At 37.2% G+C, this 23183-nt stretch overlaps 3 protein-coding genes across 4 annotated transcripts; 2 read left to right on the forward strand and 1 right to left on the reverse strand.

Annotated features, from left to right (window-relative positions):
* Nucleotides 1-6322: 6322 nt before the first annotated feature.
* LOC116426548 (ADP-ribosylarginine hydrolase CG3568) lies at nucleotides 6323-13251 on the forward strand. Of its 2 annotated transcripts, none has more exons than XM_031975638.2 (10): nucleotides 6323-6687; nucleotides 8219-8491; nucleotides 8971-9234; nucleotides 10283-10452; nucleotides 10584-10655; nucleotides 11135-11421; nucleotides 11865-12026; nucleotides 12104-12214; nucleotides 12294-12478; nucleotides 13102-13251. In XM_031975638.2, the coding sequence occupies exons 2-9, from the start codon at nucleotides 8231-8233 to the stop codon at nucleotides 12476-12478; spliced, it is 1512 nt and encodes a 503-aa protein (XP_031831498.1). In that variant the 5' UTR covers nucleotides 6323-6687; nucleotides 8219-8230; the 3' UTR covers nucleotides 13102-13251. The 2 variants fall into 2 exon arrangements, with proteins under 2 accessions (XP_031831498.1, XP_031831497.1); XM_031975637.2 differs by having other exon boundaries at nucleotides 6324-6602.
* Nucleotides 12888-16600, forward strand: LOC116426484 (uncharacterized). The gene is made up of 5 exons (XM_031975476.2): nucleotides 12888-12941; nucleotides 13102-13640; nucleotides 14240-14532; nucleotides 15264-15520; nucleotides 15991-16600. The coding sequence occupies exons 1-5, from the start codon at nucleotides 12888-12890 to the stop codon at nucleotides 16588-16590; spliced, it is 1743 nt and encodes a 580-aa protein (XP_031831336.1). The 3' UTR covers nucleotides 16591-16600.
* Nucleotides 16601-18869: 2269 nt separating this feature from the next.
* HLH3B (Helix loop helix protein 3B) lies at nucleotides 18870-21700 on the reverse strand. Its single transcript, XM_031975639.2, has 3 exons — nucleotides 21284-21700; nucleotides 20055-20266; nucleotides 18870-19616 (listed from the first exon to the last, which is right to left on the reverse strand). The coding sequence occupies exons 1-3, from the start codon at nucleotides 21698-21700 to the stop codon at nucleotides 18905-18907; spliced, it is 1341 nt and encodes a 446-aa protein (XP_031831499.1). The 3' UTR covers nucleotides 18870-18904.
* Between the last annotated feature and the right edge of the window lie 1483 nt (nucleotides 21701-23183).

Here is a 23183-nt window from a genome sequence, read left to right on the forward strand (position 1 = left end):
TTCGAGTTGAAAGGCCCTCGCCCGTGAGACCGCGCGTCAGGGCCGTAGCAAAGGAGCGCGCCCCAGCGGCAGTGGCGGCTCCATCGATCCGCGCTTCCTCCGATCCTTCCTCCTGGCGCACGCTGGGGAGCGCTGCTTCAGGAATACAGTTCGACCTCTGTGTTCATTGTTAACGTTTTGAAATCCCATGTCCAGGCAAACTCGAATTTATTTGAATGTCTAGTTATTCTAAGAATTTTTATCATAATTAGGTATTTTTATGGTATTTATGATATGAAATTTACTACAATTATAAATATTTATAATATGAAATTTACTGTAATTATAGATATTTATGAAATAAAATTGACTGTAATTATATATATTTATGACATGAAATTTACTGTCATTATAAATATTTATAGTATGATATTTATGATATTCATGTTGCAATATTTACTATAATAGGATTAAGTGACGTTCGTGGGAGCATTAGGGTAAGGAATCAGAAAGACTTAGGACTGTAAAGGGTTACTCCTTCTACTGTATTCTATTTGCAGGCGATGTTGCACAAGCAGACAATTTAATTTATCTTGGCTTCGTAGAACAATGGATAATTTAGAGACTTGCACTTTGTTAGTCAAAGAATTGATTATTAGTAAACAGCAGTATTTATTTCATGATTAACACTCTACTGCCACTATCATCACACAGCGACCACTAGCAAAGTTAGTGTCACTAATGTGCTTCACATTCTTGACGAATACAGCTTGTCACTGCTTTCTTTGACACAGAAAACCGAGCTGCGTTCGTCATTTCAGTGGAAGGAGTTAATCTGTTTCTGAAGAACGGACAAACATCAAATTTGATGAATCGAAGATTGATGCTGGACTCTTATGACAAAAGTTGTTTGTCTACAATAGGTCTAAATTTCTCTGGCTCGATCATTTGCTTCTGTTATAGAAATTTCAATATATTAAAAGTACCACAGGTTTTCAGTAAGTAAAAAGTATGAAATCGTTGCTGACAAATATTTGGCGAATGTGGAAGTGAACGAATATAGAATTATACTTCAGTTGGATAGTTTCATTCAGTGACCCATGGCTGACTACAGAACTACAGAATATCTTCTCGTGACATTTTCGGTTCGTTAGATTGAGACGAAATTTAAAGGAGGTTTTGATAGTTTTTAGAATATTAATTGGTGGATCAATGAGATGTTATTTGTAATCAATTACATATAATATTTTTTTTAATTGACATCATTGAAATTGGAATTTTCGGTTACAGAATTGAAAAGTAAAATTTGTAAACATTTCTCCTTGAAGTTGTATTACATTTCCATCAATATATTACATACATTTATTAAGAAATGATTACAATGTAACACAATGAAAAAGTGAATGCATTTCTTAACTTAAAATCTTTTATAATTTTACTTTCTACAAACATTCATCATAAGCTTTCCATTATCGCAAATCATACAGCTTTAACGTGTCACTCTAACATCGCGACAGCCAAACTGCTACCCAAACCTACCTTACGCTAACAAAGGCACCGAAGACTTTTAAAACAATATCATTAACAATCTCAAGCTAAACATATCTCCGGGTTGAATTAATCCACGTGCGGAGGAATACATTTCCCCTACGCTTACAGTTAACTATTATTCACCTTCAGAAGCATGGGGCTTTGCGCTCGCCAACCTAATAACATCGTCCAAAATATGTCCGCCCGTAAGTTAAGACAGACGACTTGGAAATGCAAATTTACCGTGGCTCCGTGGTCGCCACGAATTCTTCCCCGGTTAACATACAAATTGCCATCATTCGTTATCTTCCACGTTGGTACCGGTGCCTCCTCTGTAATCCGGTTCGAGGGTATTCTCTTTTTTCCTTTTTCCGTTGCACCGCGGGCCACGCTGACAACTACGCTCTTTAAGCGCGGAAGAATAATTATCGCGTGTCAAAACCTCGTTCTCGATGGATGCGTTCGAGGGAGTAGCGCTCCGGAACATTGCGAAGAATGTTTCGCGCGAGGCCACGCCTAGAGTTCGATCTTGCATAGCCGGTGCTGAGGCGCCTATGGGTTCACCTTTTGCTCCTCGAATTGAGGATAGCGGGCGCAACTCGTCGAAACGCTGTCCAGTTATCCGCGGCGGAACATGAAAAGACTCTATAGACTATCAGAACGAAGCGTGGATTAGCGTTGATAATGGACCACTCAGTAGCTAAATCGGTTAACTCTAAAAAACAAGAAATGGAGAAAAGTGATGCAATAGTATATACATTGATTTTAAAAGTTTGTTAAATGGAAAATTAAATAAACGTTATGCAACGTATTTTACCATATCGTTACAAAATTTTTAAAATTAATCAAGCTTCAAAGCTCTAAAAATGGAGATGACCGATTTGATCAATGAGCGGTTCAGGTATCTAGTATTCTATAGTCTTCGTTAGATATACTGCGTGATAGATTAAGTAGCGCTGTGGAACTTTCATTTTTTAACCGATTAAAGATGTATCATGAGGAAATGAAATATTATTGTAATTCTTGATTGTTAGGTTTTTATAAAATATATAGTGTAATTTATATCATTATAAAATGTACAAAAAATCAGTCTAAAATATGAAAACATCAGTTAAATGCACAGTAAATTTCAGCATACACAAATTCCCTTGGCAGCCATATTGAATGTTTGCCGCGACACGATTCTTATCAGGATTACTACTCCGAAAATCATAACAAATTTAAAAGTATTTCAACAAGCAATAAAAGAATCAGTAACATCCCACATGCGACATCAGGATTCTTATCTCAGACGTACAGATTGTTAAGATCCCAAATTACACAAAATTTCTGCAAATGTATTCCCAACGCAACAGAGACCAAACCTTGTAAAATGATTTCAACGAACGACATTTTCCTGCGTGTAGGTAAACTGAACAAATCGGCGACTGCACTGAACAATTTATTCCTCCATCAAAAAAATATTTTATGGATACTTCATTCTCCCTTTATTGATATTCTTAGGAAAAGAAACAAGTTTCTACTTAATCCTCGATTTCTTCAATTATTTCGTAATACTTTGATTGTACACAACTGTTTATTAATCAAATTAACTCACTAAAACAGAATGCAGGAAAATTCGATACAATTTTATAAATAAAAAACTAATCAAGTGTTTTAACTCTCCGAGAAGACGATCTTTTTAATCTTAGAAACAATTATTCCTTAAAAACTAAATTATACATCCAAATGTTAAATACTAGATTCTTTATTCTTTCGTAATACAAATACATAAAAACAATGATTAATTATTTATTATCACAATGCTTACGTGACACTACTGTTGAGTTATTTACACTGCTAAATATTTTGTCTAATTACTAATGATCAGTGACCATAACAACAGTCAACATGTTAAACAACTAAATTATGCATTCGCATCCTTAAATTTCATATGCCAAACCCCAAAATTACCATTAAAGCCTCCTTCAACGACAAAGTATTAAACAACGGATCAAAAACCAAAAACATTCAAAACTCAGAATTACTCTCTTGAACCTACCGAACGACTGAATTATAAATCAACCTATAAATCCTCATTCACCGAACCTAGTCGATTGACCCATTGCCGATCCACTCCAGTGTGTTCCAGGCGCGCCGGTGTCAACGGGAAACGTTGCGGGTCGCAGGTGCCTCAATGGAGTGTACTAAGAAAATAAATTTTTTAAGAGACCCGTTATGCCCGCCGGTGAATAATCAGTAGGCGCGCGGCGTGCCGGGCTTAAGAAATCATTCAGCGATGGCCGGTGTCTCGAGTCGTCCCTGAGCCGCCTCGCGTGGAGAGAGGAACTTAACTACTCGGTTCCAAAATGGGGGTACGGCGTACCGTACGTTCACCGTGCTGGCGTTCACCTCAGTTTTATCGACGTATTTTTCTCCTTCCCTCCCGTCCCTCTCGCCCACCTATTTCCATCCATTCCAGCGGTTTCCAGAGGCCTCGCTCGCGCGTGCATTACATACCATTCCATCCCTCGCCTGATAACCGAGTCGACCTCGAAAAATTTCTGCTGTACCATGCGAATCGATCCCTATCTCTCATCCAACAGACGAAGGTCGCTAACTGTTAACCATTCGAAAGCTACTACGACTTCTAAACGTTCAGTTATTGGTAAAGGGATTTGTTTTATTGATCGTATGCTTTGATAGGATTTGGAATGTTTTCTTCGATGGTTTAAACGCCGCGATACCATATCATGATGCGCTAGCAAGAAATTCGAGCACTCCCCGCGGAAGAGTACAGCATGATTTTATCGATATTCCGGGTAATGTGGAACCGGTTCTGGAGGACGAAAGTGTCCCGGAATATTTTCGGAATTAAAGAGTTCAACACGGCGTGTCGTGTTTGTTCAACGTAATTCGAGGAAACGGGTAAGATTCTTCGGGGAATTGTGATATTTGAGAGAGATGTTTCGGTGAATTGCGCTGTCGGTATGATGGACGGATTACCGGCATTGTCGTTAGATGGAACTTGAGTGCGCGCGGGAAATGTGGTTCGTTTGAATTTTTGCGGGATTTTTGTTCGTTCTGGGTAAAGTTTTTGATAAATTTGTATGATTTTGTATTTGTATTTGAATATTTTGGGAGTATTGTTTTGGAGATATAAAATTCGCATATTATTTATTGTGAACTATATGAGAGTAATTATAAGTATGCTTTTCATTAATGAAAATTCACTATGATTGATGAAATATTGATATATTTGTTTATATATATCTGATAAAGCAGAGCTGCAATTTAAAGATGTTTTATAAATTTCTGCCTTAGTGCGTAATGTCGTTTTAAAATAGAACCTTTATTATTTATTATACTGTTTAAAAAACTTTCCTTGCTAGATACAAAAAGAGTGACGTCATGCGCTTGTAAAGTGTGACCATGTACTCCTTTAACGGGCTTAATGAAGAGGAAAGGGATCGTGAACGATTAAAGGGAATTTGACGCAGAATTTTCTGCTCGTCTTTATGGCGAGAAGTGATTTTTGTAAAATATAATGCTTTCTGAAAAATAATTGGACTTTTAAGTACTCGAATAATGGCACACTCATGACTCAAAAGGTTCGTATTAATATTAAACAGTACCAATACTCTCTCGGGACAAAGTGCACTTGTTTCTCAAACACGATCTCAACCGGTTACAACATCTTCATTCATGTCTTCCTACATGCAACTGCTAAAATGTCATGCGTACCATTTAAATGTCACGGCAACAGAAGCAATGATATTTTCTGTGTTGTGAGATCATCAATGGAAGCGACGATAGTAGCCGAATATTACAGTAGAAGACTTATTAAGTGTCTAGAATTATTTATTTAATAGTGTTATCGTTACATACATTGATTCTATTTGTTTACAAATTGTAATGCAGTATTAAAGTAACTTAAAGAGTACAATCATAAAACAAAATGAAAAAATTATAGTTTGTGTATGTTCAGATTTATTCGGAACATCGAATATTAATAGTGAAAAGTGTCATTCCTTTTTAACTTCAAAATAGAACAACCTCCGTTACTCGAATTTTTGATTACCAAAGCATGGAGGCATCGTTTAGCATTTGTTTTAATATCCAATTATTCAAACTATTTAATTATCCAAACCATCTTACACGTTCGCTACCAGTGTCACATATTTGTGACGGGCGCAATCTTATATTTTACATAAAGCAAATGAAATTAATCTAATAGGTACTGTTATTTAAAGTTATAAACTGCAGCATTATATTTAGGAAGTCAACAACTCATTTCAATTTCATTTTTTTGATGTTTTGTTCAGAAGATTTATTGGATTGAGTAAAATATTACCATTGCGGGGTCCACACCGAAATAAACGCTGGTAGGGAACGCGTTAATCCCAATTAATTTATCCCAAATTCTACAATAAAGTAACAATATCCATTTTCCTCAAATTGAGTTTAAAACATATTAAAACAAAACACAATCTCCCATTTTCTAGTAGAGGTACAAACAACCATTTAAACCCATTTAATCATCTAAACCACCTAATCCTAATTACTTCAAACAATCAAAATTCCACTATAAACCAACAGCACGCGTTTCTGTCAAACTAATTACGAAAAACGTTAAAGACAAACGCAATTCTCTATTTTCTCCAGCATAGGTACACACTACCAATCAGTCCGGAAACGTCTGAAGAGCATCTCAACCGGAAGCGTTTCTGGGGTCAGGAGATCACCGAGTCATCGCGAAACCCAGCTTATCGCTGACCGCGAACGTATTCCTTCGAGTGTGATCCCGGGGTGACGAGAAAATCTGCGCGAGCGCGGATCACCGCGGACACGCATGTGTGTTCCACGCTCGGCCGCAGAAGTTCCGTTCTGCGTCTCGTCTCGTGCGGACGCGCGACCGCACTTTGAGCCAGCTGCGAAAATTGCCGAGAGCTCGCGAATTCTTCGGTTGAGTCACGTGAACGCGATTTCGAAACACCTAATCAGCTCGCTGATAGGGATTTCCGCGACGATTTCCGCGTACCTCGACTGACGCAGAACCAGCTGAGTACCACTGACCGGCTGACATGTCGGTGTTCGCCTGTTGCATCCGTCGGGTGAGTTTCATCTTCCCATTGGATGCTTGTCGCACAAAAATCGGCGAACAGTAATATTTCTATCGAGCTGTAAAAATCGATAAATGTAAGTGATTTCTATGTATAAAATTTGAGTTGTAAGGTTTACATGCATAAGTTCGTTCAGTTTCAAAGTTGATGACTATTATTTATTTTACTGTTTTTGTATTGGTCAGTTGTTTAGTTGATGTAACATTTGCTTAGCAATAAAGAAAGAGAATAAAAATAATGAAATGCAAATTCAGAATGTTTGGTTCGGCGAGGTCTGATCATGGATCCGCGTGGACCCAGACATGGTCATTTATATAGTCACTAGAATTACCGGTAATGCGAGGGTTAAGCAATAAGTTCATGCAATTTATTGTTTTTTTGTTCACGATTAAGTATTATATTAAATTGCAATGACCATAAATGTTTCACGCTTATTTCGAGTACGAAAATTTTTCCATTCGTTAATTTAAATAAACGAAATCTTCAAACGGTCAGCAAAATGTTGTATAAAAAGTTTCACATGAAATTTTAGGGTATTTACTAAACAGTGTCTATAAATTCTCTTTTATTTACACTTTGTAAAACGTACCTTTCCTTATCTTTCCAAGGAAAAATGATTTATTATCTTACAATTAGACATCTAGATTAAATTATCATCCATCCAACAACTGTTAAAAAATATTCATTAAATGGAGTCTCACTTTCACAAATAAATTACCCACAATTACAATCTACAATCATCTACTACTCACGCCTACATTACACTTATTCTGTAAAAAACTAACAGTCTTATTCTGCCTACGAAACATATCAGCAAATTCACAACATCCAGGAGTAATATGTAAAAATAAAAAACACAACATTTTGTTACGTTATTAACGAATCTCCAACGAAGTCCCGAAGCCCAGGTTACCGAAGATTCAGGGACGAAAAGAAAAATAAAGAAGAGGCCACTTGTTTACCAGCGAACAAAAAAAAATCGGTGTCGCGTCGATTCTTCCACGACCACGGGCCTAGCTTTAATTCTTGCTCACCCCTGTCGCTCAGGTGGCAGAATCGGTAAACAGAAAAACGAAGTTAAATCCGCGTTTGCGGGGACCCGGTGAGCCTGCCCGTAGGCTCGCTTAGGGTGAACGGATACATTTTCCGCTACTTAACGGATTTCATGCTCAACTATCAAAGAGATCGCGTCCTTGCTCTAATCAGCGCGCGTATTAATAGAACGCGACTTGGTTTCAGCGAAATTTTCTTGGAATTGTCTACGGAGCGCGTTCCCTTTCTTAGCTCCTGCGGACATGTTCGTTGATAAAGGAAGTGACCGTTCGGAAAATAGGTTTCTGACGAAGAAAAAAAAGCAAAATAAGTAGAAGAAGAAGACGTCTGCTTTTTTTAGTACAAGATGTTAGAACGTTCGATCACGATTTAACGAAGCGTACGACAGATTAATTTTACTCGAACCCTTCTTTTTTTAAGTCGGCTTCGTTCAACGAGCCTGCCAGGCTCTGATTTCCTGACCGAACGGAAAAGTTCACGATCAGAAATCGTTCTCCCGATGAATCTTTATGGTTGTTTTTATTATCCTCGGTTTTTTCCTTTTGGTTTTGTAGAATCATCGACGAATGGAGGACGCTAGGCAGCAAGCGTTGCTGAAGGAGGCGCCGGAGATATCCTGGGAGAACACGTTGGGAGCGCCCAACGGCGTGCCTTTTGATGAGGACACGAAGGAACTGCTGAGGAAATGCCTGGAGGTCTCTGCACCGACGCCCACGACCCTGGCACAGATCATCAAGCGAAGCGAGGCCTTCCCTATAAATTTCCCAATTAAAACGACTAGGTGCTCTACTTTGAGGGACAGAGGAATTGCCACAGATATACTCGAGGTTTATCCTTTATTATTGAGCAATCACGTTTCCTTGTTCTCGTTTTTATAATTGCCGGTTGAACAGAGATCGTCCTGTTGGATTTTTTTTTATTCAGTTATCTTTCTATTTTTGTTCCCCTTTCATCTACATTTCTACTATTTTTAATAGGTTACATTCGAAATGGATTTAATAGTGCTTCTTGTGAAATAACGAAAATTTGAATATTGACCCATAATATTAAAAAATATGAAATTATTAAGAATAAACCATAAAATATGAAAAATAAAATCCAGTGCCATTTTGAATTAAAAAATACTTATCTATATATCTATATAAATATTTATCTTGCCATTAATAAAATAATTTTTTTTTATTTTACGCTGAAATATATAAATATCTATTTTACATTTCAATTTTAATAAATTTGTATTAGAAATTTGTATGAATAAAAATTTGATCTTGCAGTAAGATTTCATTTTTTCTCACATTCATCGCAGATGAACGCGAACTCGGTTTATCCGTTGATACACGAGGCGATGCTGCCATTGCTCGCGCGATGGCTGAAGCACAAACAATTGTACGGGAGCGCCATAGAAAGGGCGGTGTACAAGGATATGGGATTGATACAGTTTATTCACCGTTTATTGGAGAAGCGAGCGGTGCACTTCTATGGACCCGACGATCGATGGAAACTCATCGATGGAAAGACTGGAGTCGATGGATGGGAAAACGTTGGTACCGACCACGAAAAGGAACCCTTGGTTAGTACTTTGTTGGCATATATAATGTATACGCGAACCATTTGCATAGTCCCATTTGTATAATCCTTACATTAGCGACTAAAATGTTTGCGTTTGTTCAAAATCTAATGTTACAACATTTTTGCATGAGTTTGTTACATCTAAAGCACAAATTGACACAAAATATTTAAAAAATGGAGATCCACAGCAACTTTGTCATACTTTCCACTTCTCAATAATCATTTGATATCAACGTAATAATTTGAGTAGAGGAAAATTTCAAAATAGGTGCCTCGGTACTTGGTCGTTAACATAAGGGTTAAAATATTTTTATGGACATTGAGAATTATTTATGTGATTAGAAAAAATCGTACGACTTTCTGTTATCTTTAATTGAAGAAACGTTACTAGAAACGTGTCTTCTACTATTATTGAATATTTTTCTCTCTTCACTGAAATGTATTGTAAAAAAACGAAGTGTAAACATATTTTATTGTAACTTATTAATTTAATATTTTCGTGTTTGTCAGAAATAATGGGAACATTATGATCCATGTTTATTAACAATATTTTCTCACAATTGAACGAAATGTCAAGTCATTCGTGTCGTGTGGAAGTAATTTATTATTGATAAAAGTGGTGTAGAACGTGAAACAAAAGCTTCGATAACAGTACGAATAGATTACTTGTTCAATATGGCCTCCATTTTGTCTCGCGACCCCGATTCTTATTGAATCGTTTTGATTGAGAATTTATATACTGCGGTGCCCCCATGCATGACCATGTAGATACAAAATGCATCAAGATTGACAAAAATGGAGAATTATAATCTATTTCTCAGTATATCGCTGAGTTAAAACAAAATACAATTTTTTTATATTTAATCTGATCAAACTGAATCTTCTAAAAAAACATAAATACGATTTAAGCACTGCGCAAACTAATTATAGTATCAATAATATTGTCATTAATTATTCCATAATTATGAAGATATTATTGAAGAAAAATTAATTCCAATTTAATAATTGAAAGATTAATCATAAACTAAAACGAATTTTGTTATCGACAGGTCCTGACGAAATGCTTGTCCTACGACGAGATCAAGTTGTCCGCGATGTTAGCGATGTCCTCTCACACCGAATTCATAAACGACGGCTCGCGAGAGAACAGAGGCGTCGTGAGTACCGATCCAGACTCCATTCAGCCGCGAGGAGTCATTATAGGTGTCGTGGGAACAAGGTTTCACTTTGTTTATTTAACGTTTACCATTAACAAAAAAACATCCCTATTGAATTGTCAATTACCAACCATTAAATTGCATTCCCGTCACATGGGAACACTCGTCTCACTTTCTATTATATTCTTCGCAGATTCGAACGACAACGCGTCATGGACTACCAAGACATTCTTATTACACCTTTACAAAACACCGTGGATAACGGGTGAGTCAAGTTTCACGAACAAGTTCTATTTAAAAAAGGAATAAACCGTCATACCGTTTATGAACTCATTCGCTGTTGTGTCGACCACTGATAACGAATATCATAACTTTCAATAGCGCAATGGAAGTCACTATAGCCTGATTGAATTTTTAAATTTGCTTTACTGTTTAATACAATAAAAAAGATTATATATTTAAAGTTTGCCATAAAATATGAAGTACAAAAATTTTAGTGTTATTACGTTACTTTCATTCAGACGTTGTTAAGAATTATAGTGTTTCCATTGTTATCGCAAGTTTCTTTTCGATTTGTAACAGTGAATTTTCAAAATACTTTATTTATTTATTTAAAGGATCCAGATAATATAAAAATATTCAGATTAACACTCATATATACTGAAAAGAAAGATTTTTATTATTATTTGTTTATGTTTATTTGATTGTATAACGTGTTCTGCAAGTTCCATGGTACTTGTGTAGTTATGGACCTCCCAACTCCGGCAATTCAGAGGAGCAACGAGGATTGCGTGCGTTATGGGCAAAATTTTACGGTGAAGATTACCACCCGCTTTATGACGAAGCCGTGAAGCGTGTGAAGTCGAAGGATAATAAGAGATATCTCTCGCTGTCTAGTCAGACTATCTTCGACGTCGAGAACTACATGAAAAGGACCCTTGTGACCGTGGAGATTATTCTACTCGAAGCGAACACACGCGCCGAAAAACAGAATACGACTGCCTTCATACATATTATAGGATTTGGTCTCGGTTAGTATCGAAATGTTCCATTTTAATTTGCTATTTTAACCTTTAATTAAATTTCAAAAATTTATGTTTGTAAAAGAATCTGGTGTCATTTTTTGACACCTAGGACCCAAGGCCACATGGACATTTTTTCTTTAAACAAATAAACGAATGTTTTCGTTTCTAGCAATTTAACAAAAAACAATTAACTTTGTAACAAAATTAAAATTCCTGATGTACTAGCATTAACCGACAAAATTTCGTAAAAAATACATCTCCAAATACATTTACTTCAAGAAAGGCATGGTTTTTTTAATCAACTTCCAACTGTAAATGAAACAAATTACTTTTACAACTACCAAAAAGAGTATTAAACGACAGCATAATATGTACATTCTACAGAAACAAAACTTTCAAATCAAAAGTCACGACACGTACCAACCCAGTGATCGGAATTTGATTTTCAGGTGTTTGGAGTATAATGCAGGACCAAGAAATATACTTCCTGAAAACCTTCGAAATCGCGATCAAGAAGATGAACAAAAAGCTGAGATATGTCTCGGACATAATGTTCGCGTATTTCACCCAACAGAAATGCGGCGACATTGGGAACGGCGACTATCTCGGAGGTTCGCTAACGATTTCAATTGTGCTGTCCCGATGAGAAACCGAGATTGCCGCAAAATGACCCGTAATTTTGTTGCAGATATAAAGATACATTTCGCTCTTAGGGAGCCGCACGCCCGGTTATTCAGAGCAACGGACGCGAACAAGCTTCTAGTGGTGACGTACGCGTGGGATGGTAACGCGCTGCCAGGTCTGTCGATTACGCTTCAATTGCTTGGTCCGCGTCCCGCGATTTCCACTGGGAATCTCTGAAACGAATCTTCCCGCAGGGAACGAATTCTGGAGCGGATTCCTTTCGTCGAGCGGTGACCCTGCCGCGGCGTGCAGCAGCCAAGTGGCTGAGCTGCACACATCCAGAATTAATCCCCGAGCTTGCGGCGCCAGCTTGCACGTGGCCTCCGCTGAACATGGTATTTTACACATATCGGATTACGCGAAACTACACCTCACTTAGGTGACCCTCTCATTTTATTGTCGACGGAAGATCGTGAACTGGACGTGCGCCTCTTTTAACTTCTTAGCATACAAAGGCATGCGAGAGATGTCGTAAGAGTTTCTTGAGCTTGATCTAATAAAAGTCAATTTTACTTCGTTGGTACATGTGAATGATTGATTATAACAAAATGATCTTTATTTTACATAATCTATTAATGTTCTAAGTAATCTATAATTCATAATAATGTGTAAATATTATTATAATCCATTAGTGTTTTACGATCAACGTATGGCGAGGGTTTAACTAGCCTTTAGTTGACTGAGTCTATCCCGACTTTCCGATGTTCAGGAAGTTGATCTGATTTCTTACTTTATAAAAATTACTTCGATGCACAGCCGAGGGAACCTCCAAAAAATGAACTCTGAAAATGTTTACTTTGCAACTGAGAAATGATAAAAATAAAACAATTCTCGTAATTCTGGTAGGCTTCTCGCTTCATCTAAGAAATCAAACTTATCAAATAATTCAACACAATGAAACATCTGCTGTTAAGTAACTCCTAAGAAGTGCAGCTCCAGGTCACGATCTCCAATTTCCTCTATCAAAGAAACAACATATTACTAACGATACCCCGTTTGCAGGAGCGGGCTGGCCCGTTGGGCACCACTGGTCAGCGAAGACCCTCACGATCTCCTCGTAGTCAGAGGAGCCGTAGCGCGGACGTTGATTGTCTGAAAAAGTACACGGAAAGACGAGTGGAAGAAAGGAGGCATACAGACATCGTGGACACCAGCAAGCTGGACCCGTCTAGGTGGATACCGTTGACGAAGAACATGAGTCGAAGCACGCCAACGACGTCGAAGAAATCACCGCAGTCCGCCAGAGACGACGAGAAGCGTCGTTCGGTGACGGTGGACATCGAGGAGGCGTTCAACGACATTTTGAAGCCCACCGTGCCCACTCCAAAGAAACTGACACCGACGAAGGAGGAAGATGCGACGAAGGGCGCCGAAGAGAAAGAGGACGCGTCAACGTCGACGACGGCGACGACGACCCCTGGAAACAGAACGGCGACCGGCAGGAGCCATAGCGCCGCGGACGTCGTCCATCATGCAAAGAACGAAAAACTCGTCGAGGAACGAAGGCATACGGAGGCAGACCCCCGAATGATCGCGACGAGGTTGACAGAGCACATTTTCCTAGTCAAAAAGAGACCGATTCCGTGAACGCATAGACTAACACGAATACTCATAACATAATAACACTAAAATAATCGATAACCATAAACGATAATGATAGAGAATTGTCGATCGTCACGCTCGTGGGATAAGTTAACGATAACGAAAACAAAAAGTAACTAATGAATATACCATAACGTTGCACTAACCTCGTTGTAAATCGGATTAATAGACGATACGATAAAAAAAAAGACGTAATAGAAAAGCAGGCTGCGTTAACACGTTTAACTACATTTGTCGTATAATGCGAGTTCGATGTACCGCACCGTGTATGTATAGTCGATGTCGGTCGTTGCTGTGGAATAGAGAAACTAGAGAAAAAAAAAGAATAATATGAAACGAATGTTGTATATGTGAGAGCTCTCGTTTTTTTCGGTATAAATATAGGATGCAAAAAAAAAATGAAATCGTATTATATACGTGTATATATAATGCATATACATATATTATATATACTATATACTGACCGTTTCTGGCGTTAGACACGCGAATCGCATCGGGTCTCGGCAATGACGGCTTTCTCAGTAACGAATACCTTTAGGTGGCTACCGCAAATTAACACCTCAAGGTTCCGCTACGACGCTACGTCACCACTCGCCAGGATCAGCAGCAGCGAGATCACGAAATACGCGGCTGCCAGGTGGTTGACGTTCGTCAAGAATCCGTCCCCGTCCCCGTTACCTCGTATGAACCCAGAAAGAAAGTCATCGACGTCGTCGGCGGCGGACGCGCAGCGGATCGACGTTAAAATCACATCGCCCAAGTGGGAGCCGATGAGAAAGTTCTCGTCGGTGCCGACGACTAAGGTCGACGGGGATGCTGCGCAGGAGAAAGGTGAGGGGCGCGATCGATGCTCGAACATTATACGGTGGAACCTCGGTTGTCCAATTTAACACTAAACGTAGCGGCACTTTGTATACACCTATTCCTACCGTAACTAGTCAGATAACTGATTACCAAATAAAGGTAAACAAATTAGATGATAAATTTTTCTTAGTGAAAACAGGCACAAAAGGAAGCATAAAGATTGAAATACTGATTAATCGGACAATATGGGAATTGATATAGAGTTAAATAACACTAGAACTACCGAACAGTCGAATTAACTTTTTCAAATTTTTGTATGGAAACGTTTTTAATAATTGGGAAAGAAGAATTCAGCAATAGGTCAGTTTAAGGCATTTCATAGTTCTAGTTAATTGGTCGGCTAACACTTGAGAATAAACGTTTCATAATATATTTGTAAAGTTCGGTCGTATGTATTTGAAATTATTATCTGAAAATTTGAGTTACTGAGTTACAACTTAACGAAGGCTATACATCATAAATCGTGAAAAATAGCGACTCAGTTAATTGAGGTACTACTATAATATTTGTTCGATATGTCAGCGAGAAAATTTCTATATGAAGTCATGTCACCCGAATTTAAATATGAAGTAAAAGAAAACGATGATAATTGTTCTTTTATTGATCAGTCAGGATCGTATTGGTTTATAGAACTTAATCTACTGAGGCTTAAGTTAATTTACATTTTAAACGTGAATTAAAAGGATGAATAATTACAGATGAAGCAGGATCTAATCGAGATTCACCGTCGAAGAAGCTATCCCCTGACTCGGCCGAGCAAACGAACAGACTAAAGCAACGTATGCAAGATCTGTATGATTTCAAAACAGAGAATGAATGGCCGAAGAGAACGTTGCATGCTCGCCGTGAAAACATATGGATCAGCAAGAGTAGCAGCGAGGAAGATAAATCTAATCAGCCTGTGCGCAGGAATAGTCAAGATTTGGAGTTCAACGACAGAGTAAAAGTGATCAAGGTGAGCTCACATTGATCAATGAAACGAAATTTCCTATAATTATCGAGAAACACAAGACTCTACTAATTACTAATAAAAAAAAACAATAAAAATAACAAGTAAACTTTCACTTTCATTTTGACAAAATGCATCTTTTATCTTCAACCCTTAAATTTATCTAAACGTTTAATACGCATAGTTTCAGAATGCTTATTATGATAAGTTTTCTAAAAACCCACAACCGACTAATTAAGAACTTTTATAAAAAAAAATAATTTATAAATCCTCCAAAATTTCATTTTCAAGATCCAAATAATTAACACGTTAAATACTATTGGAGTCATTTAAATTAATTAAATAATTAATTTAATAAATCAATTAAATAATTCGATATTACATTTTTTTCATTTTGTATATTTCATCAATGATTCCAATTCCTTGCATTTATTTCTGAATTATCATCCGCGAAGCTCATAATCATAAACTTCCAGTTAAAGGACACGAAGGTGCAATCGGATTTCCAAAAACCAGAGGAGTCTTCGCCGAAGAAGCAGGAAAGCGAGAAGAAAGGCAGCGAAGTCTTCAACAGCGAGTACGAAGAACGTCTAAAGAAGTTCAATGAGAGACTAAGGTATAGCGAAGATCTAGGTACAGCGAAACCAAAGCTAAAGGAGAGGAGGACGTACTCCGACGACCACGAAGAGAAGGTCCGTCGAACCCGGTCAGCGAGAACCTCGCGTTCGGACAGCACGCAAGATGGCCGCCAGCCTGTCTTACAAAAAAGGAACTCGGATGCTAGCACCAAGTCCAGAGGAAGCTATGCTGAAGTGAGCCCCGTGAAAAGGGATTCGCGTACAAGCGACGCGAGTTACGTGAGTATCAGTGCAAAAAGGGCTAGCGTCGATTGCAAAAGTACACAGAAAATGGTGGAACTTCCGCCAAGAAGAGCTTTCAGCCAAACGGAAGAAAGGCCAGCAACGCCGGTGCCACCAGTCGAATGGAACGATGATCGTTATGCTGCGGCTCGTTCAAAAGTGCTCTTGGAACGCCAGAAAAGGGACAGTACGAGATACAAAGTGTACCTGACGTAAACAGACGAATTTCTTATGGATAAAATATTTCTGGGTCCTGCGAATGTAAGTTTCTTCGATGGAATGAATCGAGCATAGAAGGTGTAACATCTTAAACACATGAATTTCTTATAAAAAATTTTCAGTTCTGCCAGTTGTGCACTATTTTAATGAAATCGAATCAGAAGGATGTGATAAAGTTGTTGGCAAATGGGTTTCTTGTGGATAAAATATTTTTAATTCCATGAATTTTGCAGTTTCTTTAACAAAATCAAAGCATAGCAACATTGACAGTCTTGTGTATTTAGATGTTTTTTACAAACGAAGTGTCTTTGATTCTAGAGTTGCAATTCCTTCAACGAAATCAAGTCAAGAAAATATAATGATCCTCGTCGATCATTCTCCTGGTTCCGTTTTGCTCGAATGGACTCGAGGACACTTAGGTACGGATATCGAAAGGTGTGCTGCACTGCGTTTCGTATAGTTTTCGTTTATTTCGAGTGGATCCGCTAGCCAGCTCGTAGAAAGAAATTATCGGTATAAAGTGTTACGTGTAATGTAAACGTTGAATGGTCACGCCCCTTAAACGATCCTCTTTCGCCACGTTCAATGTGAGATTCTTGGGTACGTGTATACCAGTGACCGGAAGTTTCCACGTAACGGGTGTGACTCGGAACGTCATCGTGCAAGTTACCGGTGCTCGATCACGATGCCAATGCGTTGATGTATCTTAACGAGTTTCGGAGACATTTCGATACCTTCTCCCAGTGTTTGTTAAAGATACAGCACCATCGCACGGTGGCAATTGAACGCGAGTTACTTGAACAGAGGATGCAATTAATACTGTACAAACGATGTAATGCGATTTAACTAATAAAATATTCTTTGAGAAAGACAACGATTCGATCCGCGGTAAGTATCGGCGTCGAAATACATTGCGTGCTCGTGGTCGCCGACTTCTCTACTATGGAGGACTAATACTTTGATCTTTTTACTGGTTACACTTTTTTCTCTTCCCTTGACTGATTTTCTTTTTGACTAGACTGGCGATTGTTGAAATGACTTGAAGAAAAAATAATCTTTGCATTGAAACAAGTAATAGACTAATAGATGACTGATAGATAATTATAGACTGCAGAACTTTTTTACACAAGTTTGTGCATAAGAATTTAGAGAAATAGGAATTCAATGAATTTTGACTTTCTTTGCTATTGGTTTTCGTAAATTAATGGACAAATAAAATTGTATTAATTTTTATTAGATTTTGTATTTTATAAGTTTTTGAAAATACTTGTTGATTATGTATTTATAAAGATCCGCAGTCTAATACTGAAGAATTTGAACTAACGTGAATATTTCTGTACAGAGATTCATGTAACACGTCTTGGTGGTTTATTAAAAAAAATCTTGTTGGTGACGTCATGGTAAAAAAGGGTTCGTTTCTGTTCAAATTTAGTTTCTTTAGGTACATCAGAAATGAACCCCTGTATCATAGAATAATTCAATTAAAAAGAAATAATTGATGATAAATAACTTCTTTTACAATCTAGTACCATTATTATCTTCTTATGATAACTTATTACTTTGAACTTTCATATATGTATACTGATACTTCTTGAACCTATCATTTCATCGCCAAACAAACGAAAATGACATTTCTCAGAGTAACACGTTTACAACTTGATTTCACTATTTTATAATTTATACTCTATACGAGTATCGATTCCTTTGTTCTGTTTAGGTTCGAACGAAGGAACAAAGAAATTGTTTTAACAATGAACTTTACATCACCGTATTAACACATTGTTGACGGAAGGCGTCGATTGGAGTCTTCCATATCACAAATACCAACGATAGAAGATATTCACACTTTGCATACAAAAATTTCCATATCTAGAATAGAAAATTCTACACAAACTATTTAATTATTCAAACAACAAAAGATCAATTTACAGTTTTCTTGTTTTCTACCACTTACGATTTCAATATACAATTCAGCTCACTACAGAAAACCTTCTTAACACATTAAAACATCCTCTTTAACACTTTAAAGAATAATAATCAACGAAATTATTTCAAAATCATTATTCTGTTACTAAATTTTAATAAAAAAAAATCTTATTCAGTTAAATAATTACATTTTTCTAAACATGCGCGTACCGTCAACAACGCGTCAACAATCAAAACATTGCCCTAAATCAATTACTCGAATCGTTCCTTAAACTCGATTGGCGCTCCAAAGACAAACGCTTTACCATTACTACTTTCAAGGGATTCGATGGGCAACCAATATAAAATACTCACGACCGAAACACCTGGACTTGGCGCCCATACTTTACTTCCGCTCGACGTTCCGGAAGTCGTTGCGGTACCCGGGATTCGAGTCTTTGACGAACGTGACTTTCACTCTTTTCCTAACTGGTACGTTGTGAGCAGAGGACGATAAAGTTTTGCAGTCTTTCACCTGATTAGAATGTTCATCATCCTCCCTTTCAATTTTCAGCCTCTTCTGACCACAGTTCGACATGCTTCCGTTCACCGTGGCCACATTGTTGCTCAAATTAGTATTCGATGAACAATTCGTCAGGATGTTCGAACTGTTTACAGTTTGCACGTTGATTTGAGGCGACTTTGGGAAAGTTGTAGGCCTAGGAGGACGTATTAGACTCCCGTTAGTTAATGTACCGGGTGGAAAAGTGTTTTGAACGATTGCTGAAGGTGTCACGCTCCTTTTGTTCATCGAAGCGGACATATTGTGGACACTGGGAGCGATCATCAGCAGGTTGTTGCCGTTCTTATCACACGCCATGTGGGAGACAGGGTGTTGAGTCTGTTTTTGCACGGTAAAGTTCGTTCTGTAGGCATTGTGATTCTCGCTGATGTGTTTCTCTTGTTTTAAAAAGGCTACTGACGGCTTATTTGAATATACGGTTGAATTCTGTGTGTTGAACGCCGGCTCGCATTTGATTCGCACCTCGTGCTGGGGGATCTCGTTGCGGTCCTGCGCCTTCTGCCACTCCAGAACGTTACTTAGCAGTCTTATGTACCTGGAAAATGTTGCTCATTAATGAATTATTTATGACACTTGGGTTGGAAAGATATAAATTAATTAGATGGAGAAAGTGAAATTGATTATATGGATAGATTAGAAAGATTAGTTATAATGGATGTCGATTATTATATAAGATCATTTGTAATTGATAGATTGAAAATATTCAGATTGCATCTTTATTTGCATGAATCGATTGATAAACATTTTTAAACAAATAGCGACACATCTTTCCTGAGAATTATATGTGATATAAATAATTCGTGAACATTTTATTGAACTATAACAAGATTATTTTTATTATAATTTTCAGTTATATGTTTGCAGACTTCGAAGCCGATACTTTTTATGTTTCTGTTCTCTTAGTAAATATCAAGAAACAGCTATTATGATTTTATAGGAAAGCAGGTTTCTAACATTTCAAAAACGTGCTTACCGTATCGCCAGACGTAAAATTTCGTTCTTAGATAATTTTTTATCGGGCGGATGGGTGGGCACCAATTTTCGAAGCTCGGCGAAGGCACCGCTGACATTCTGTTGTCTCCAGCGTTCACGGCTGTTTGTGAATAATTTCCGGACACCTAGAGTTCCCACTCGAAGTGTCGGCGAGCCGAGATGGCCACCCCCAGTGGGCGAAATGCCGTCTAGCTACGAAATTATTACAGAGGATTTTAAAAACCATCGAATATGCAATTAAAAGAAAAGGTACGAAGTTTATCTTATTATGAAAGTGAAAAAATAATTTTCTGTGCAAATAAGAATTCTTAAAATTATGCAAAACGCAAGATGATAGAAGGTAATAACGATATTTAGGGTAATTAAAGTATGTTTCATCCCCTTTTGCTATAGTGGACCCACTTCAAATCAAATGACTTTTAAATGATACCTTCAATTAATTATTATTAGGCGTGTCAATAAATAATTCAATAATGATATTAAATAATGAGAAATCTGTGAAAATAAATGTTGAATTTAGTAAAAATTCAATATCAGAACCGTGTCACCACAGTCCTTACTCATACGATTACTCGTACGTTACTCATCGAAACACAATGTTATGAGTAACACACCATATTAACTCGTGAATTACTTCTATTACACGCGAAACAGAACTAAACATACATCCCTAATTCCTAATTCTCAAAATAAAATTATTCGTCAACAACTCAATTCAAAAACTATATTTACGGACATTTATTCTATACTTTATTCTATTGTTCCTAGAAAACTAAATGTTCGTTCATATAGATCGTAGAAATTAGAGCCTCAACAACAGAGAATCACAATGTGTATTCGCATAATTGTGTGAATCAAAATCGACTGAAACCGTCGCCAAATAATGTTTAAAAAATTCAGTGTCCATCGAACTGACTGGTTCCGTAAATCTAATGTTAACCTGTTAACTGTGGAATTTAGTTTAAAAAGTCTCTTGTTTTGCACACAATAAAATCAAAAAATGAAGTGTATACTCGTCAAACACAAAACGAATGCACTTAGAGTATATTTTAATGAAAATCCAAAGCAAAACGAAGAAGAATTGTTTATCTGAGAAAATAAATAATTCTTCATTGAAAGAATCAATATCATTTCAAGCTTTAAGATGACCTATATACTCATTAAACACAGTTAGCTGGTTAAACGAGAGCGAACAAAAAATGAGCTCACAGAGTTAGTGCGATCCCTTCGTTTCTTCCCTTGATCATCCTCGTCGTCCGTGTCGTGAGAATAAAACTCGTCGGATAACGTCGCCTCTTCCTCAGTGTCCCTGGGCGTTCCAGGTGAATCCCCGACCTCCTCGGCGAGCTCTCCTTCGGCAGACAACAAGGACTCCGCTGGAGAACCGTTCTCCGTGTCGACGACACCTCCGGCGCAGCCGTTGTACGTCAGCATCGACTGGAATTTGTAAATTACTCGCCTCGGTTTTCTGGTACCTCGACGAATCATGCGACTCATTCGTTCGAATTTGCCACAACTATTTTTTTGTTTCGCGATCTTTAAATTCACAAGGATCCGATCCTCGAACGTTTTAGCGCCGTATGACACGATTAAATGACCGATGACAAAAGCCGCGGGAAATCTCATTGAATTATCGCGGACGAAATTAGCCTACATAGCGCCAACAGGATGCTCATATCACACCCCCTCTATGCTATTGTCCCTGACATTCAGTAGATATACAAGCCGCACGCGTCAATTACTGCGTTCCGTGGTGGTCGTTGTGAATCTCGCTTGAACGATTCTTGAAGCGTCGAACACCGAGAAGGAAGCTTTCTCAACCCTTACGTTAGCAATCAAAATGTTTGCACTCGTTTGAACTTGAATTTTGTGATATTCTTATGTGAATTTTTAATTTGGTTTTTAATTTTAATTTTAACTTATCGATGTGTAATTGTGTTACAGTATTCTGTAATTTCATTTAAATTTCGATTGATAATTTAATAATTATGTCTCACAATAATTTGGTGCTAAAATATTTTTACATCAATTTTTCATTTTCAGGGTAAAAATTGATACAACTGTGTAGAAATAAATGGTTGATCGATTTCGAAGTTTCAACCATCAACGTTTGTTATGGAATTATTCTGTTAGCAATCGAAATGTTTGCCTTTGTTTAAACTGTAATGTTACAATAATTCTATGTAAATTTTCAAAGTAAAAGTCTATGTAAAGTGTCGAATAAATGGAAATTTGAAATAATTTTATCGAATTTTCACGAGAACATAGCAAATTATGTAGAAAGACAAAACAGGAATTTTGTTTGAGACTTTGTAATAGTAGTTTCACGAAAATATCTCTTCACGAGAGGCTATATTCAAACACAAACACAGGAATATTTTTTACAAAAATATTTATACAAAAGAAGGTTTTAATATTTTATGAAATATCGTTACTAACGATGCTAGTAAATGAATAAAACGCCTAAATTTTTGTAATCAATTTTCCAAAAGAAAAAACTCAGTCCGAATATCATAAAATAAAAATAAAACTCGCTAGTAAAAGTCCTCGTGTGAACAACCGAGTAGCGGTACACATATTCATATTTTCATTTACACAATTTGCAACGTTCTCGTGAAAATTTGTCAAAACAGCTCCAGACCTTTATCTTATGAACACATTTTGAATGATTTATGCCAAACAAACAAATTTTTATGCAAAGATACTGTATTCTCAAAGTATAAATAACCATGTATTCTTTATGTAAATGTATTACATCCCTGAAGTTCGTACAACTGCAAATATTTATGTAAAAATATTACATTTCTGAAGTTTAAATAACCACAATTATTGATGCAAATATATTCCATTTCTAAAGGTCGAACAACGGCAAATATTTATGTAAAAATATCACACTTTTGAAGTTTAAACAAGCACAATTATTGTGATGCAAATATATTCCATTCCTGAAGGTCGAACAACGGCAAATATTTAAATAAAAATATTATAATTCTGAAGTTTAAACAACCGCAAAATTCACACAAGATTTAAAAAACACATTAAAAAGATTTCTTCAGTTTACATGTCACAAAACGAAAATTCGATCGCACAGTAGTTTTACCGGTTGCAC

Source organism: Nomia melanderi, chromosome 8 (assembly GCF_051020985.1).
Source record: "Nomia melanderi isolate GNS246 chromosome 8, iyNomMela1, whole genome shotgun sequence".
Lineage (NCBI taxonomy): Eukaryota > Metazoa > Arthropoda > Insecta > Hymenoptera > Halictidae > Nomia > Nomia melanderi.